Consider the following 18,972-nt stretch of genomic DNA (forward strand, 5'->3'; position numbering starts at 1 on the left):
CAGCGATGACTCATGCCAGAGATTCTTATAACCTGGTGAAGTTTACACTATTAAATATTTAAAAGTAGTGCTTCCTGTGGCGTGCAGTACAGGACATGTTCACGATGACAGTGGCAAACCATTTTGGGTCGTTCCTGCTGCGTTGAGCGTTTTGAACTACATTGAAGTTTTAAAAATGAATATGATATCATTGTCATTTATTTCAATGCTTTGCTCAAACTCGCACACACTTTGTTCAGTATAAACTTGAAAATGCAGGCTTAAGTGAGAGACTGACAGCTAGCTTTTTATTTGTGAACTACACGCATATATACATACACACACACAGCTGGGAGAACATCTAGCAACTAAGTTAACTGACATCACGTCTGTAACATGATTAGCTATAAAAGATAAGATGGGCAGAGGCTCTCCAATTTATGAAGGAGTGCGTAAAAAGATGGAATGCTTAAATTAAAAAGGCTTTGCAGACCTCATCTCAATGCGCTACAGTTCATAACATCAAAAGTTCAGAGAAACTGGAGAACTGATGAGCGTGATTCTGTTATTGACATTACTAAATGTGCTCAGGAATACTTCCAGAAACCCGTTGGTAAACACAATCTGCCGTGCCATCTTCAGAGGCCAACTAATTGTCCTCCGGGCTAAAGAGGAAGGAGACCTTTCAGCATGTTATCAACGTTCAGTTCAAAAGCCAGCATTTCTGATGGTATGGGGGTGCATAAATACATATGGCAATTTAGACAGCTTGCATGTTTTGGAAGGCATTATGTAAGACGGTATCTGTTAAATTAAAGCTTCAAAAACCAAAGCGTCTTCAAAGGCCACGTCTTCGCTCATGCCACAAACCTGCCCGTTTGAGAGCACCAATAATGGGGCATCGAAAGGTGGATTATTTATTCTCGGACAAGAAAAATTGAGCCTGGACGGTCCTGACGGCTTCCAACTTTACCGGCATGAGATGTTTTCTACACGGCACAGTGGACGAGACTCCATCGTGATCTGGGGTGCTACTTCCTTCAATGAGATAATGGATCTTCATGTTGTGCAGGGGATCAAACAGCTGCTGTAGGGGCATCCCTCTTTACCTTTACTTAGGGTCCTCGTCTGTGCGGTCTTTTGTCAGATTTGAATTCTTTAAGGCTCTGGTCTTTTGATCATCTGCGAGATTCATTCTTAGCATGTTTCTAGCATCTGACCATAAAACATAGATGACTTCTTGCTGACAATTGGCCGGTGTTAAATTAAAATTGCGTTAATTAAGCTTAAAAATATATATATTGCAAATTTTCCCAATCGACAAATAAATAAAACATGACAAATTGACTTGATTTCACATCTTTATTGTGCCATCATGTGTCATCTGTTGCCGCCCCCTGGCCCTAAAAAGGCTCGGGTTCAACGCGTCTCAAACTTTCAGGTTAAGACTGGTGTTCACAGCCCACAGAGACCCTGTGAGGCTGATGATGAACGTAAAACAAAAGCTGAAGCAGCATTCTCAAGTTCTCACCGACAGGTTAAAATATGACTTTAAATACAAAAATAGCATTCATTCATTCATTCTTTACATCCTATTTTCACTTGTTTCTTTTGATACCACAAAAGCTTCATTGAAGCACGTACATGAAGAGAAAAAGGACACTTTAAACCTAAAAAACAAATGAACAGAGTTTTCCGATCGGCAAATCAAAACCTGAAACAGCATCTTTGAAACACGGTGCATTTAAAATCTACCATAAAAGAAGCATTGTATTTGCCAAATAAAAGCAGCATGTAGTACAAGACACATTAGTTTGAACTTATGTTTCTTATTGTCTTCATTGGAAGGCAAGAAAGCAAAACAGCACACATAAATGGACAAACGTGGGTGGTTAAAAACGGTAATAACCAGCTATGACACATTAAAACAGACTCTTTTCCAATCTGAAGTGTATTGTGAATTTAAAGGGACAGCTCTATGACTTTCTTCAGTAGAACACAGAAAGAAGCAGAACCTCAAGTTTAACCTCAAGACTCACACACGGCATCATGTGATAGCTTTGTGTGGGGAACAAACTGAAGACTTTAATTTACCTTAGAAACACACATGAAGAGATTTTAATGAAACCTCCATTTAAATTCCATTCAATCAACATTTTCAAGCTTTAAAAAGGTCATCAGAAATGTAATCCCAGTTACTGCAGAGGTATAATCCCAATTTTATTTGTTTTGTATAATAATAATAATAAAAATCTATGATAATGTTGTGATAATGATATATGACGTTCGTTACGTAGCTAATTTTGCTTATAGGGCTAAAATGTGAACTTCTTGGATACCACAGCTTAAATAAATCAGTAAGACTGCATTACAAAGTGCATTTCTCTCTTAAACATGTATTGGAGATCAATGCGGAAGTGGTTTGATTTTGATTGAATATCTTTTAGATTCCATTAAAAATGCATTTATGTTTCAAAGATCAACCAAAGTCTTGAAGCTGAAATCATGACAGAGTTAAAATTTTTGGTTCAACGAAGTCACTAAAATCGCCCTCTCTGTCATGAAATCTTCATTTTTGCATGCATCTATCTATCTATTATTTTTGCGTTTTCCATCCAATGACACCAAATGCCATTGTTCTTGAATGTCTCATAACTTCACAGAATGGTAGCTTGGAATACAGAAATGGATTTTTTTTAAAATACAGGATATTAAAGAATAAGAACACTGAATATAGCAAACAAGTCATTTCCATTCATTCGTTCATCTGACCCATCACTTGTAAGGTCTTCTTTTGTGCTCCACAGAAGAAAGTCAAAAGGTTCGACGTGATTATGTGAAATATTCCTCTAAATACACTTATTTATGGACATCGGAGCAGCTAGTGTAACTCAAGTCTCAAGCTCTTGTGCTGTTCTCCACCAGCTTTAGTTCAAGAAAGAGTATTAAAAATGATTCGTAGTTGAGAAACAAACTCGTGGAAGACCAGAATTAAGTGTGAAATATAACACGTTATACAAGCACAAGTGTATGTATGAGCGACAGATCACGGACTGATCTTCAGCAGGGTCAGATCTTCAGGCAGTCTCATATTTCAATCCACGTTCCTCGTACTTTGTGATTTGTGTGCAGCTGAGCAAACTCGAAGCAGGTCCTCCAGATGAGGTGTTTTTCAACTAAAAGGACATTCAACGACGACAAAGTCACAGTATTACGAAACTCAGACTCTTGTTTCCTGACGGACGGCGTTTGTTAGTGTTTGTTTTGTTGCTATATGCGATGATTCCATGCAGTGCTGCATCTCCGAGAAGCTCAATCGTGTCACGTAAGAGAATGTATCATTCCACTGGCAGAAATTCATGACGATTCTACAAGCTCCGTCTCCTATGCGAAGACTCGGCCAATCGGGAGGGAGCTCTGTCTTACAGTAAAGTGCACTTCTTCAATCTGCTTCTGAAGTTTTGATATTAAATGCTTCAAAATAAGCATAGCGATACAGCCAGAGGACTCCAGCCACTTGCCTCCAACAGCTTCAAATACCAATTTTGACCACTGTTTTACAGAGGAAAATAATGTGCACAGTTTTTTCTCGTAACAAAGAATAAAAGTGTAAAATCGTTGAGATTTGGGTCTTTGTATCACAAACCCACACCGTAAACTATGTGCTAATAAGACTCCAAACCTTGTAACAACGTATTTAGATGACATCTGAACATTGATTTATAAAAGCAAGACTCACATGTCCACTTCTGGCAGTCTTCTTGTGCAAATTTGTTTTTCTCGTAAATTCACCCTCAACCAGTTCCCGCCCTCAACAGAAGGTGCCTTGACTAGTAATGGGATGGTCTTGAAGACCACAACTCGTAAACATTACTCTTGTGGACTGTTCTTCAGGGCCTTTGTCGCTATGCTCCATTTGTTCGAGCTTGCAAGGCTACCTAATGCGACCGTTTTTTTTGACTGGCCCCAGTTCTGATTTGGGGTCGGGGGAAAAGGAACTCCAAGATGTCTTGGTGCAGAGTCCTGTGGTGGTACAGGAGGAGGTCTGCTCAGAGCAAATGTCTCCCGTGACCCAGAAAGCCCCGAGAGAGCTGTCCACCCAGGCCTCGAGTGGCTTCCCCACCAGGGAGGTCTTTTTCTGCGCCTCCTGCAGGGCGGGCTCACTGGGTGGGAGCTTCAACACATGGGAGAGCTGCTGGAAGCTTTGCTCCAAATACACGTTACCTGGTGGACCTGCATGTACCCAACCATGGTCTTCTGAAGAGAGGAGAGGAAAAGAGAAAAGAGAAGAGAGGTGTCATTAGCCTATGAATAATTATTTGCATTCAGAATAAAACAGGAAGCTATAATAATCAATAGTCAACTGAAGGCTGTACTAAAGTCAATATATACCTATATATTTATGTATGTATTCTAAAATCTATTTCTATGCTCTACAGGACCATTAACCAGTAGTAACGATGTTGCTTAAAATAAAATCTGAATACATAGATAAAATACCTTCTAGAAAAATACATTACTTAGCAAGGACTCATTAAACTGAACAAAGACGTTGGCATATACATGTTAGATTGATTTCTGAAGAACCATGACACTGAAAACTGATGTAATAATGCTGAAAATGTATCTTATATGTTAAAATACATTTAATGGTTATTTTAAATTGTAATGATAATTCATGCTGATGACCCACCTTTGCGCAGGGGCTCACGTCCCTTAAAGGCCAGAGGCATGACCAGAAACCGAGCTTCAGCTACACGCTCCCACAACCGCAGCACACGCACCATCCACACTCCAGGCCTGAGGGGGCGCTGGAGTGGAGGCTTGTATTGGGTAAATTCTGCCTCAACGTCTATGCTGATGTCATAAGAGGCTGCTACTATGTGTGCTGGGTCAATCCACACTATGGTGGCTGTCAGGTTGGGTCCACGAGCCCACTTCTGGACTGCCACCGGCTCGTCTAAGGGTCCCATCACACCACCAAAGTTACGGAATATTCGCTCCTTTGGGTCCCACTCGGTTCCGACCTGATATAAAACAGCATACACAAAATATGCATTGTTAAAGAACTGCATAATACATTTTATATATTCTCCAAATGCACATTCTGTTTTCTGTGTAAATGTTTCATGTATGCATTTCATTTTTTTGACTGTATATTTTTTTATTAGAACAATAAACTTCAATATTCAATAAAATTTTATATTAATTGCCATCATAACAGGCAGGAAAGTAATTTTACTCAGAATAGAACAGAGCATCAAGAAAAGTTATTAACATAATGCCAAAAAGCTGTCCAAATCTTCCAAAAGTGATTAGTGATTTTGATGTTTATCAAGTTGTTTATCTTTATCTTTCAAGTGGGAGTAATGCAGATATTTCAGACATCCATATTTTTAAATAAGGTACCTGAGGGGCCTGCTCTTTTGTGAGTAATACATTTAATGTAAGTTACAATGCAGAAGAATTAATGTCTTTATGTCCATTATATTGTGACTGAAGTATACCAAATAATTAACAATGATCTCCCTGTTCTTCTTACCTCAAGGTGTTTGAGACGCTCAAACTCATGAAGGTTGTGTTCCAGCTGCATAGTTGCTTGAGGAACAGCCCACACCTCCAGCATCTCACGGGACCTGGTCATCACATTCTGCACCTCCTGCCTAACCAGATAACCCTGGAAACGGTCATCATAAAAATACAGGTGCACAGAGACCGGGTATCCAATAGGTTCAAACCTGTGGGTAAAAACATCAAATTAATAATCTGACTTGCCTGGAGGACGGGATGTATGGTTTGAAATGGAGGGTCCGGGATGGAAGGATGGAAAGATTGGGATGGACATGATTGGGATTGAGGGATAATCAAGAACATGATTAGGGCTGGAGCTAAACTCTACAGGACAGTGGATGGACTGGGAAGGATAGTATAAATGGATGGTTTGGATTGGGATGGACTGGGATTGAAGGATTTTAATGAAAGGGATGGAAAGATTTTGATGGAGGGATGCATTGGGTTAGAAAGATTGGGATGGACTGGACAGATTGATGGATTGGGATTTTGAAGTAGCAATAAATTGGGATAGAATGATTGGGATAGACTGAATAGGATTGGGATTGAACAATGATTTTATGGAGGGATGGACTGGGATAGAAAAAAACATTTTTTTAGATGGATAGGATAGATGAACGGATTTGGATGAACTGCATATTGGGTTGGCTTTAAGCAATGGATATGAGGGATTGAGGGACTGACATGAAGAATGGATGGATTGGGTCAAACTAGTTGGGATGGACAGACTGGATGGATAGAACTGTCACCTGCAGGCCTCAGAACCGCTTTGAGAAGTCTCCTGCTTACGGAGGCCCAGTCTAAAGAAGGAGGAGTACGCCGTGAGGGCCACATCATTGAGGGACGAGACCCCATCAGCCTGCTCAAACAGGCTCTCCCAGTACGCTTTCAGTGCCACTGTGCCCGGAGGGTACTGCCCATATAGATGATTGTCCAAAATCTCAATAGACTCTTGGTTCACTGTGGACTCAAACTTACGAGCGAAGAACGTGGGCCGTGTTAGTTGCTGTCATGGGAGAAAAGAGAGGTTGAGCTGGTGTCAACGTCTATGATCTAGCAAGAAAAGGCAAATCTCTTTGAAAAGCACTGGATCCTATTCACTAATAACAGCACAGTTACGAAATGAGGCCCATTGTGATCGTTTCAATATTGTGTGGCTTCTGATTCACTACACCTGCAGGAAACACTTAACGCTTCACTGACCTGTATTCTGATGAGGTCTGAGGGTTTGAAGTCATTTGGTGAACAGCCGCACCAGTCCACAATGTGCTTATACTGGCACTTGCAGCCCAACTTCCGGTTCCAGTTGGTGACACGCAGATTATTGTCCACCAAAGTATCGCACATGTGGCTGTTTCCCAGCACTGTGTGAAAGAAAGACTGAAAAACAGACAGAGAGGAATTACTTAATATACCCTCAGGGACACAGCGCTTAATGTTTACAGCTCACTGCTGTGCCAATTAAATAAAATTAACATGGAGTATCACATTAACAGACTCACGCATTTATGAGTCAACCAGATTTAATTCACAACAATAACAGTGATTCATCCCGCTTCCTTAAATGGGCCATTATTTTATTTTATTAGTCCAGTACCTCAGCAGGCAGAAGAGCGTAGGTGTAAAACTGCTTGAGTCCCGTCACCAGCTCGTCTTGTGAGTTTACCACATACTCCACAAACTTGCGCGTGAGGGAGAACCAGTCCGAGCCTCCTGACACCTCCAGCCCCTCGGGGATGGTGCGCTCGCCCAGACGCCACATGTGGTTGTCACATTCGTGAAACAGGCGGTCCAAACCCTGCTTCTTAATGAACCTACATTGACAGGAGAGAGCAGGATGGTGACTGACGTCATGATAAACACTGTCAAGGCTAGTTAGGCTGCATTTTTTATTTGAGGCATGCCAAAATTGTCAAGACAGTGTAACTATCCCGAAATCATAATGAGTGACAGGAGGAGTCTCATTAAAAAGGCCAAAATTTTTGAATAGAAAGAAATTTTTTTTGAAAAAGTGGTTTGGTCTTTTATTGACCTGGAAATAAACCAACCGAAATACCAACCAAACAAGAAATGATAACAGAGGACACTTGCAAACTATTGTGTAATGCATTAGTAAATTCTATTTTAAAATCTACTGCTTTTTTAAAAAATATATATTTAAAGTGGCAAACTCAAATAAAACTATGATATTCATAATTCAAATATTAGGCTGTGAAGGTGGCAATTTTTTACTACCGTGATGGAAACAATATGAATACAAAAATGAATTTTATGCATACTTTCTTAACATAAGCTTTTCCTGAAGGTTTTTGATTTGCAAGTAAGAAAGCATAAAAATAGATGCTTCAATATGCAAGTTTCATTCATTTTGTGAATGAATTCAAACATTCCAATGAATGAATTTTCTCCGATCCATAATCACAGTAGACAATCTGTGATGCATTTATAGCATCCCTGGATGCAGACAGCATATCAGAACTATTAGCCCAACCTGGAATAACCCCAAAGTTTAATCTAAAATAAGTTTACCTTGCGTTTTCTCTGCCGTGAGACTTCAGGAAGTTCTTGTCACGGTTCTGGGAGAGAAAAGCCACAAGCTCATCATTGGTCCTGTTTTAGATGAGAGTGAGAGAGGAGAGGAAAGAGGAGATAAAAACGAGGGATTATGTGAGAACCCTAGTGCTGACTGCAGGGTGGCGTGGGTGACGTCTTCATCTGGATAGAATTAGCTGCTGCTGACAGGATTTGGTCGGTATCAACGTCTACATGTGGATCAGGCCATGTACACTGACTTTAGCTTACTTTAATAAAGAAAAAGCATCAACAGCTGGAGGGATTGTGAAATCGTACGGCTCTGATGTGTTAGAGAAATCCTCCCAAAACAGATTGCAGAGAAAGAGACCGATTTGCCAGCATCATCACGCTGGCAGACAATGAGAGCGGCTCTGAGTTGACGTCTTCAATCACAAGCTCAAGGGAAGGTTCCTCCATATGCATCTCTTAAATCAGTATCCATCTCATGCTTTTTCACTGACCTCACAGCAATGCATTTTGGGAAGATAGACTTCATCCTAACAATCTTTTGAAATGGCTTCCTCCACCAACCAACTAGTGCAGGATTTTCCAACAGGAGTTCGTCTAGGGATTTTTGAGTTAATAAAAGGCTAATAATGCATCAAATTTAATGAAAAAAAAAAAAAACCTACCCAATTCATGTTAATAAAACTATAAAAGGACGTGTATATGTGAAGCGCTTTCAGAGTATGCATTTAAATTCCATTTGACTGCTTGCGTAAATGTGGATTTTCAAAATATAGGACTGGCGACTAGTCGACGTTAAGATTAAAAGGTTAAAAGTTTTTGACTCTACTAAAGCATAAAAACACCTTAAAATGTTTGCAGATATTTAAGAAACACGCTTGTTTGTCTGAAAAACAGTTGCCAAACGAAAGAGGTCAGTTCCACTTGGTGTCATCAATCTGGCGTCATCAATCTGGCAACCTGCATGTGTCTAGAAAAATGTACTTCATACAAAAACGTAGACGGACTTATAGGGAAATATTTTGTGTCTAATAGGTTCAGTTGACAAAAGTTTTGGAACCCCAGGACAAGTCAACTAATGACTTCAAAAACTGATGCTGGTGATGCTGACCTTGTGGGGAAGTCCGTGGCACTGAGGTTGATGAAGAAATCCCACTTCCAGTCCAGCATGGACAGCAGGTCATGCATGCTGTGCAGGTAGGCCTTCAGCAGACTGGCCCCGCCCCAGATGGTGACCATCCGCCAGGGTGTAGCTCTTACATTGGGGTAGATCTCCGCCATCTGCAGCACCTCCCTGTGCATGTAGTTTGAGCGCTGCAAGGCACAATATAACAGTCTTCAATCATCGCCAGTGGTCTAGAAGATGAGCATATCAAGAATTTTCACTTGAACGATTCGCTAAATATTTCAATCATGTTACAGCAGTAGCGCGGTTCTAGCAGCCATAATGCTTCTGCTGCTGGGAGCGGGAAGATTTCTTGTCAGGAATTCAGATTGGCTCTGAAAGACTTTACTTTTAAGAGGCTAAAACCTGAAATAGCTTCAAATGAAACACTAGAATCAGAGGAGACAGGCTTATAGAGAGGAAGTGAGAGAGCAGATGTTCTGCCAAATCATATCAGGGCGTGAGAGAAGTGCTCCTCCAGCAACAGGCTGACAAACCTCAGCAATACACACGTCTTTGTTTTCTAGCATGCGAGTTGATGGTCACTGAGCTTCTCTAAAACTTCAGTTCAAATTAAAACCTTAGATCCACAGGGCTGTTTTTAAAGGTACTAAAGCATCTGGTGTTGAACTGTTCAGTTGGGGTCAAAGTGGCTGTAGCTCAGGAAAAGGTGGGCTGGAGTACGACTGGCTGGTGTGGTTTGCAGTGATTTCATAATCTCGACTGTAACCAAGCGTTCTTCACAGCCTGAGCCAAAGCCTGAAACCGATGATAATTAAAGAAAAAAAACAAAAGCAGTATTTTGTGAAATGTAAATGTACACAAACTCTCTATAATTGGGGTGACTTGACAGTAACATACTCCAACAATTTTTAAATGTTAAAATATTGTTTCTATTTTTTTGAGTGTCAGAACTGATCGGTGTAATATTGATTTTAAAGATACTTAACAAGAGGTCTTGTTTTCTGACATTATGAGCATATATACATGCAATTACTATATTCCATGTTTTTGAGAGTTTGAACTGTCTTCATAAATAGGAAAAGCAAACGTAAACTGAGTTTTAACTAAAATTTACGTAATATTTTGTTACAACCAGGCAAATTTTATGTGGTCACTGCTTTTTCTTCAAACCTCAGATTTTTTGATCTTTTGAAGTAGTCAATTTTAAGTGTAGGGTAGTCGCAATGAGGGAATTTACCATGCGGTAATTCTGAGTGGCTCAATGGTATTACGGCAATAGTATTTGTTGGGTTCTAACTTACCTTGTCCACATGGATGTAATAAAAGTGGTCTTTGTGATAGATGGCTTTGAGGAGACGTTTCAACTGTCGAACTGCTCGTCCATGGACCACCAGCATGAAGACCACCCTGACGGGGTTCTCCACCTTGGAGAGGTCAGTGTCAGTAAAATCTGCGTGCTGGACCGCGCTGGAGATCACTAAAGGCGGACAAATTCTGCATGTCAAATTTTAAGCATGACTAGATGTGGATATGATGATCGAAGGAGTGCAGTTACCATGCTGTGGGCAAAACTGAGGCAGAGACTGAGGCATGAGCTGTCCCGCTTGGTGTTGGCACACGATGTTGGCGATCTCCTGTCTGCACTGCCGTGAACCCGCACGGTGGAGGGCAGAGAGGGCGTCCTTGCCCGAGATCTCACATTTGGGCACAAAGTCACTGTTGGGGACTTGAGGAGCACCCTCAACGCTGCCCGGTTCTCCAGGTGCTGCCAGATGGATTTTGGCCATTTCCCCTGTCCGCGACTCGCTGAAGTTACGGCTGCTCGAGGGATCATAATGGGCGGCTTTTTCAACCGCCACGCCATCTTCGGGCCGGCCCACATTCTTGTCCTTCACAGAAGGCTTGTTTCTTCGTCTGGACCCCCTTCTGATGATGGTGGTGACGGCGGGTTGATCCTGGCGCTGCCTGGACTGGCCGTGGTTCGCCCCCGACAGAGCGTTTTGCCTCTCAAAGGCCACGGGGTCCACCTTCTGCTCCTGCCCATTGTGGTCGGGCAACTTCGACCGCCTGTGTTTCCGCTAAGAAGGGAACAGAGTAAATAAATCAGAGGTGTGATACCAGATCCCTGCGCATCAGCGCAAATGAGAAAATAGGATCAAACTTTATTCTCGGAGGAGAAAGTCTGTTTTAGAACAGACGGATGATTCACACTCCAAGAACAAACTTGCTGACGTTTCAGGGAGCCCAGAGGCACAGCGTGCTTGCTTTGTTTCTCATTTGTTTTTTCGTCGTGGTTATTTTTAGCGTCGTTTAGTGGCGGGAATCAGAGGTATATAATGAGGATAGCGACTCACAGAAGAAGGTTTGGGTGAGAGCTCTGCCAACACAGAAAAAACATTAAGTGCTATTATCTGGCATATTTTAGATTCATTAAGATTTACTGCACTAAGCAAGAGTTATCGAGTGTTTCGCTGTGGGAAATCATCAGCTGAAGTGCAAAGCTGTTGTGTGATGAGAGTCTAAAATGGGCGCCGCCGTATTAGTTTTTTTTTTTTTTAATGTTCCCAAATTTACTGTATCGCTTTAAAATAAAAAACTGTGAACATTTACTGGTGGCCATGTGATATACACAAAATGCTTCATTTTTCATATATAATATGTTTTGGAGTTTATATGATAGCGAAACGAACTTGAGGCATATATAACGTTTCTTTGAAGGAGAGTGGTTTAATCACAAAGTGCTAAGCAACTGCATTTGTTATCTTTGTCAGCACGTTCTTGCTGTTATCAGACTGAGGAACAAACTTTCACCCGAACATGTGGATATTATTGTTTCTCACATAATTATAATGTGAAGCAATGTAAACACAATAAATGTAAACCGTCTGGGGTATGTACGTTCTGTACTGTAATTGGCACAGTCTGCTTGTTTTTCAACCCAAAGTAATGTGTAATGTCCAATCGTAACCGTGACAAAAACGTAACTTAAAAATAATGCCTCTCATTAAACTCTATTTGAATAAACAAATATATGCGTTTAAATTTTTTATGAGCCTGAATATTTAAAAGCAATATTTTTGGAAAATGTCCATCCCTAATATTAATGAAAGTAATATCGGAATCATACAGGGGAGAACAATTGCTGAATAAAGTCGTTATTTTATTAATTTTAACAATGTTCCTACTCTATGGTTGTCTATGGAGAAAAGCTCCTTAATATGTATCCTGAAGATGAACAAAGTTCTTAAGGGTTTGAAAGGACAGGGCAAGTAATTAATAAATGAATATCCATTTTTGAGTCTTTTAATGATATGTTTCTTAATCTAAATACGCCTGGTCTATTCATATTCCTGGTATATGAACTATCGTTACAATAAAGAAATAAAACCCATTCAAAGCCGTATTAAACTTTTATTGTTTTGATGATTGAAACCCCCTTGCCTTTGACCCATATAATCTCAGCTGCAGCGGGAGAAAGTTTTGACACCCTACCGATGTTTAAGCTGTTACTATGGCAGCTGACGTAAACATACCGCGCACAATCTGAACAAACAGGTTTCATCACATGCAGAACGTCGGCGCGAACACAGAGTCCTGAACGCTGGTGTGTGCAGAGCTAAGCAAACCTAAGAACGGCATGAGAAAAGCCTTATCAGCGCACCTGCCAGTGATACTTCGGCGCCGAGCACAAACACAATGACTTGAGGCATGTGGCCGCACAGTCCTAAACATCCCATTATGCCACACGTTTCATGAGATCACAGCGAGGACAGCTCTTACTGTTAGACTCAACACAGCCCGAGCGCCAGACATCGATTTGACTGAAATCCCGACGGCACTGGCCGTATGTCCCAGCACTGACGCAGCAGCTTGAAGCCAAATGAAGAAGCTTTTGACAAGAGTTTCTGTAATTCAAGCTAAATTTAGCCTCATCATTGGTGGAACGTCCATGTTTTTGTTAAAAAAGCCTGATGCCCGCTTTGCTCATATTCAGATGGAGGACTAGTCGTCCAATGCTGGCTCCTTTATCCGTTTTAGCTTAAATATAGTTTAGTGCACTTGAGTTTCAGTCCATTCGTTTTGTTCCACGATATTATGAATTGCCAATATGGACATTTGAACAAATATGGATATTTCTATTTAGTAATTTATTAATGCGCACTGTTTTGAATATATTGTGCGATACATTTCCCAAACCTCCTGGAGCCATATTGAAATTCCTGTATCACTGAACGACACCATATATAGGGCCTTAAAAGACCCAATACTTAAAAGGGCATTTTTAATACTTTTGAGTTACAGCCTGCAAACTGTGGAGAAAAAAACCCTCTAAAAGCACCATTTCCCCATTTCTGAATGATCACCATTGGCACACAATGCAACAAAGATTGCTGAAGTCAACATATTTTATTAACAGACCTACCATGTAAAAGTAACACTGCCCTCTTGTAGTTTACCTCTGAATTGCATGGCATTTATTATTTTGTCATTCGTCACTATACAATATATCTTTCTTCCGAAAAAAATATTAGGGAAATCCAAAATTTGTCTCGATAAACACTGTTGAAAATTGCGTTACGCGGACAGCCGAAGTGTACCTTGGCTCCTAACTTTGCCAATCAAACTCAAAAAAAAAAAACATCCAGTGGTAAGGCAAACAAAAAGCTAACCGCAACTTCGTGTGGCATGCTGATGTGGCTCTGGAGGTATGTAACGGGAGAGGGAGGAATAACAAGCGATTCCCGGCACTTTCCGCTATAGGCGCGTTACACAGCAAGTCTGGGTCTGTGCCACATGTCTGCTGCCCACACACACAAAAACAATGGACTGTGGGAAGAGGTTTGACCAGCGGCCCTAGACCAGAGTCAGACCGAACAGCACCGGTGGGCCTCATTATCAGGAGCCTCTCGGTCCGTCAAGCTCAGTCGTTTCAAAGCGAACCAACAACTCTGCTTCAAAACACATTGAGTAGCACAGACTAGTTCAGAAAGCAGAAGGCCGTTTCACAAGAGAGGTAGTGAAAGAAATGAACAGCGTGCAAACGTTATTAGCGAATTATAGCTTATATTTATATTTTAGATAAATGCAATACAATTTTAATACCTATAATTGGCGATATATTGGCGATATAGCTTTAATTTGGTCGTTCTACCCCAATATTTGCACTGTGTAGAGCATCGGGCTGTTGGTTTGCCGGCAACAGTATTTCATACCCACAAGATTGCACAAAACTTACAGCATAAAGGGCAACATTAAACAACACTTCCTAGTTGACAATCAGATGGCAGCTGTCTCCACGCTGCCTCTCACCAGGGTTTACTTCACACGCTTAAAAATAACCCACAAAACAGGGAAGTCTGAGGAGCTGCTGTCATGAATTGGCCTGCACCGGGTGCGACTTGCACACTTGAACAAATTAATGGACGTCGGTGTGGACAAAACACAAGACTAAAGGCCCATTTAATCCCAGGACAATAACTGTATTAGCGCCCACGCCGATGGATAAAAGATTCCGTTCATCAGAACCGCACGCTGCACTTTTGTAATCGGACGCTTTAAACGCTCTTCGAAACTGAGCAAGTTTGACGGATTTCCAAAAGTCAATGCAACTCCTCTATTGTTATTACTATTCTCAGAATTAGAGAGCTTTTAAAAAAACGTTGCTGTAGTTATCATTTTATTTGTAGTTTAATGAAACGATCCTGCTAGAAGAACTACAAGCCAACGCATCTGTTCTGTCAGCATCGTTTTTCTGAGCATTAATGAGAAGTTGCATGTTTTAGTGTGGACGAAAAACTCGGGAAGATGCTTGTGAATGCTAGTGAGCGGTGTAAAACTGGACTGTAGTGGTGTATTTCCATCAAAGACCATTTGCACGTTTTTAGTGAAGAAAAAACATCTACAATTAAGCGTGCAACTTCTTGTGAACATTTAGTGAACGCGATCCCTTAAAATTAGGGCTGGACAATATTATCTATTATCCATATTATCCATCCAGTACCTCTATTATCTATAATCATCATGAGCTGGATTGACATTTGATACAAAATTAAGGCAATTTGTTGGACTTAAAAACGCAATACCTGTTCTGAAATTGATCATCATTCGGTAGAAAACGGGACCAGAGCCATTTCCTAAAAGTACTAAATAGGGCCATTGAGGAACCCGATTCGTTAGAGAGGGATCTGAATTAGAAATTAGGTAGATTCCCTCTGATCCCTCTGTAAGCAGCAGAGGTCACATGACCCGCCGCGACTCATTCTTCCAGTCTCAGACACCAAAGCCTGCAAAATCAATGGCCTCTTTCATCACCCGGAGACTCTGAGAGAGAGAGAGAGGTCAGCGAAGCCTGCAGACATCGGCTTTGGGTGGTCGACTCGTCACCGAAACGATCAGTTAGTCGATTAGGGCGTTCGTTATTTCCGAGCGTTAACTAACCGCGTCTTAGTTAAGCCTACGCAAACTCAAGAACACTTTTGGCGAAAGTCCTCTTCGCGGGCTTTACATTCTGCTGCCTTGAACAAGGATGACGGCTGATATTAGGACACCTTGGGGCTGAATGGAACATCACGCTCGCCGGGCCGTACACCTGGAGGGTTACATATAATGAAGGACGGCCACCGAAAAGAAGGCCTTCTTTAGCAATCAAGCATGGGTCGCTCTTGAGTTAGAGAATCAGGTGATAGTGAAACGGTACGGCTGTACAGCATGCGTCCTGCTGCAGGAATCGGTACGGAGAAAGAGAAACGCGATAGGTTTCATTCCCACGAGAGCCAATTAGAAGAGAGACCGCAGGAAAGCCTTCACGCAAACATGCGAAACGTCCCACAGCAGACATTTCGGGAGCTTCTCAGGATGGAAAAACTCCATTCACGCAGTCCACCGTCTTCAGAGCATAACGCATACGAGTATGTTTATCAGTTACGTCGTCTTCTAATGCGAATGAGGACTTAAACAGCACAGAAAGGTACATAATAAGGACCCGAGAGTGTCAGGACCATCAGCAAAGGACACTTTACACCTAAAAGTGTTTCGTTTTGTTTTTAAAAGAAATTAGTAAATCGATCATAAGTGACAGTTAAGGCATTTACAAAGTTGCAGCAGTTTACTATTTAAAACGAAACGAAGAAAAAAAATGTTCTATTCACGAAAGACTTAAAAAAAAGTTTACACCAAAATATGAAGCAGCACAACGGTTTTCAAACATTTGCAATCGGAAATGTTTCCCTAGTAACAAATCTGCATGTTAGAATGATTTCTGAAGGACCGTGTGACACCAAAGACTGGAGCAATGATGCTGAAAATTAAGCTGTCAGAAAACGTACCAAAAAACAGTAATTGCACTTGACAAATTTTACTGTTAAAATCTCACGGACCCCAAATATTTGATTTATTTTATTTGACAAATACGTTCTCCACTTCGCCTTGCTCCCTTTTGAGTTCAAGCCTCTTCATGCACTCGCAGATCAAACAAGGGTTCGGTTCGATGCAGGATGACAGCGGCGAAGTAAAACGTGGAGCAGGAATCCAGACACGACGGCACATTCCTGGTACTCGTCACAACTCGTAACCTTTCTCAAACGTGTTCACGTGTTACTCAAGGGCCCTGAACGGCGGACAGTTATTCTCTGGCTTGTCACTTACGCAGGCTTCCTCTAAGTTCCCTCACAATTCTTGGCCAGTCATCCTGGACAAAACTCGAGCGTTTCGATCAAGGGCACACCGATTATGGCTCCCGAACGGACGCCTCGGATGTTTGAACACTACACTGCATTATTAGCTGCAGTCGTCTGCAAAGCCATCGCACACGGTTCGTTTCATTGGCGGCGGTTTACAAACCCAGTCTGAGGAGACAGAAGCGAAGCGTATCTTAAAGTCATAATGAAACAGAAGTGGTGACGGATCTCAAGTGTTCACTACTGTATAACGTCCTCAACTAGACAGTGTGCAAAAAGCAGCTGCCTTGATATACTTGAAAATAAAGGTTTTTCATTAGCACCTATGGTTCACGGAGAACCTTTAGCATCCATAAATGTTGTCTGTAGTGAATTTATTATAGTGATATATTTATATAACAAACTTTTCAAAAATGTTCTTTAAGGAAACGGTCACTCAAAGGTTATTTGCTTCTTCTAAAAAGCTTTTATTTTCTGTTGCATGGTGTCAAAGCCTAGGGATGGACCTAAAATACTCTAAAATGCTGTTTAGGTTGGATAATTTATACCAGCCCTATACTGTATTAACGGTCAATAAAATAAACGGGAGGTTCCCTAGAATGAAAAGCGCTATAATGTATGTGGGGCGGATTACATGAATATAATGCGGTCTATATACGTAGCTCCCTAGGTTGTGACAGTAAGATTAAGGAAATGCTACCTAGGTAGACAGCTGACTAAGTTCTGCTTCCCAGCCATAGAGTTGTTACGGGTGAAGTCAGTCCAGTCATTTAAAACCCGACGCCGGGTCAAAACAACCCGCTCTAAATGATCGACAACACAACACTTGATCAAAACAACCGCGTTATTTGTGTGTATTATGCACTGTAACCCTCCCCGAGAGCGCAACAAACGCGTTTGTTTACACTCGACGACGCTATTACTGGAGTAACAGCTCAACTAATGAGACTGACTGACGGCTTTAGCCTAGCTTAGCATGCTATCAGAAACCCTCAGATCAAACGGCGCGACCGAGGCGCGGAGAACAGATTCGCCCGCTTCAAACAGCGCCTACCTCAGCCTCTCCTTCCTCCAGACTCCGCAGGCTCCATACCACCAGTCCCTGGATCAGCAAGATCGTTAAACCGGCCGCGATTACGAGTTTATACCGTCTGAGGAGCTTCTGTACACGGGTACTCGCGACCATCTTTCCCCCGTGAATCGCGTATAGGAGCAGAGAGTCACGTTAGCCGCGAGTGATTCGCTCGGGGGAGTCGACTCTGTGAATCACCTGTGAATCGATCGGTGCCATTTGAGAACGCCTTGCGGCTCAGAGTCTTTTAACCAAATGATTCTGATTCAACTGAATCAGATTGAGAGCGAGTCTCAATTGATGTTCAGAGAGGAATTAACGAGAGTCAATAGTAGCCTACGAAAATACATGAATTAAAAATACATTAAAATGGTAAAAAAAAAAAAAAAAACATAAGCAAAAGAGTTTCAGACTCTCTGTTTAGCTTTTTAAAAGCTCTGAAACATTTTCACAAGCTCACACAGAAATAATAAACGGTGAATGCACGAATTAAATTATTTATTTAAATTAACATGTAGTCATTTAGCATGCTCTTTTATCCAAGGCGACTTACGATGATGACAGAAGTAAAAACAACAAAAAGAACAATCATATACCAGCGGGGTAACAAGTCTCGACTGAATCGGTTAGACGATTGTCTGAAAAGAGAGGTTTTAATCTACTGGTATGAAAAAGACGAATCACTGAACGTCTCGATCAGGGCTGTCCGAGCTCGGTCCTGGAGGGCCGGTGCCCGGCGGAGTTTGAACAGCCCTGGTCTAGATGCTAATGAAACATGTAGAAGTTGTTTTCTGCCGTTGGGCGGCGCGCTTTTAAAGCGTAAAGCCTCGCATGTCTCCAAGACAACCGCTATGTGTGGAATGTATCAGCTCGTCAATTTATGCGAAACGGTAGAAAGTCTGTCATATCATGGATTTTATTAATTACCATTTTATTAGAGAAGAGGACGTTTATTTATACCTTTCCCTGCTAGCGCATCACAAATGCATTTTACTGTTTTTCAC

General features: G+C 41.5%; 1 protein-coding gene across 1 annotated transcript; it reads right to left on the bottom strand.

The window, feature by feature from the left end:
* Positions 1–1,327: 1,327 nt before the first annotated feature.
* On the bottom strand, positions 1,328–18,113 carry xylt2 (xylosyltransferase II). The gene is made up of 11 exons (XM_043235208.1): positions 17,951–18,113; positions 10,776–11,298; positions 10,522–10,697; positions 9,203–9,405; positions 8,080–8,160; positions 7,148–7,364; positions 6,754–6,930; positions 6,300–6,556; positions 5,522–5,717; positions 4,673–5,006; positions 1,328–4,236 (listed from the first exon to the last, which is right to left on the bottom strand). The coding sequence occupies exons 1-11, from the start codon at positions 18,080–18,082 to the stop codon at positions 3,914–3,916; spliced, it is 2,619 nt and encodes an 872-aa protein (XP_043091143.1). The 5' UTR covers positions 18,083–18,113; the 3' UTR covers positions 1,328–3,913.
* Positions 18,114–18,972: the final 859 nt, after the last annotated feature.

The sequence above is a fragment of the Puntigrus tetrazona genome, chromosome 3 (assembly GCF_018831695.1).
Source record: "Puntigrus tetrazona isolate hp1 chromosome 3, ASM1883169v1, whole genome shotgun sequence".
In the NCBI taxonomy this organism is placed as follows: domain Eukaryota; kingdom Metazoa; phylum Chordata; class Actinopteri; order Cypriniformes; family Cyprinidae; genus Puntigrus; species Puntigrus tetrazona.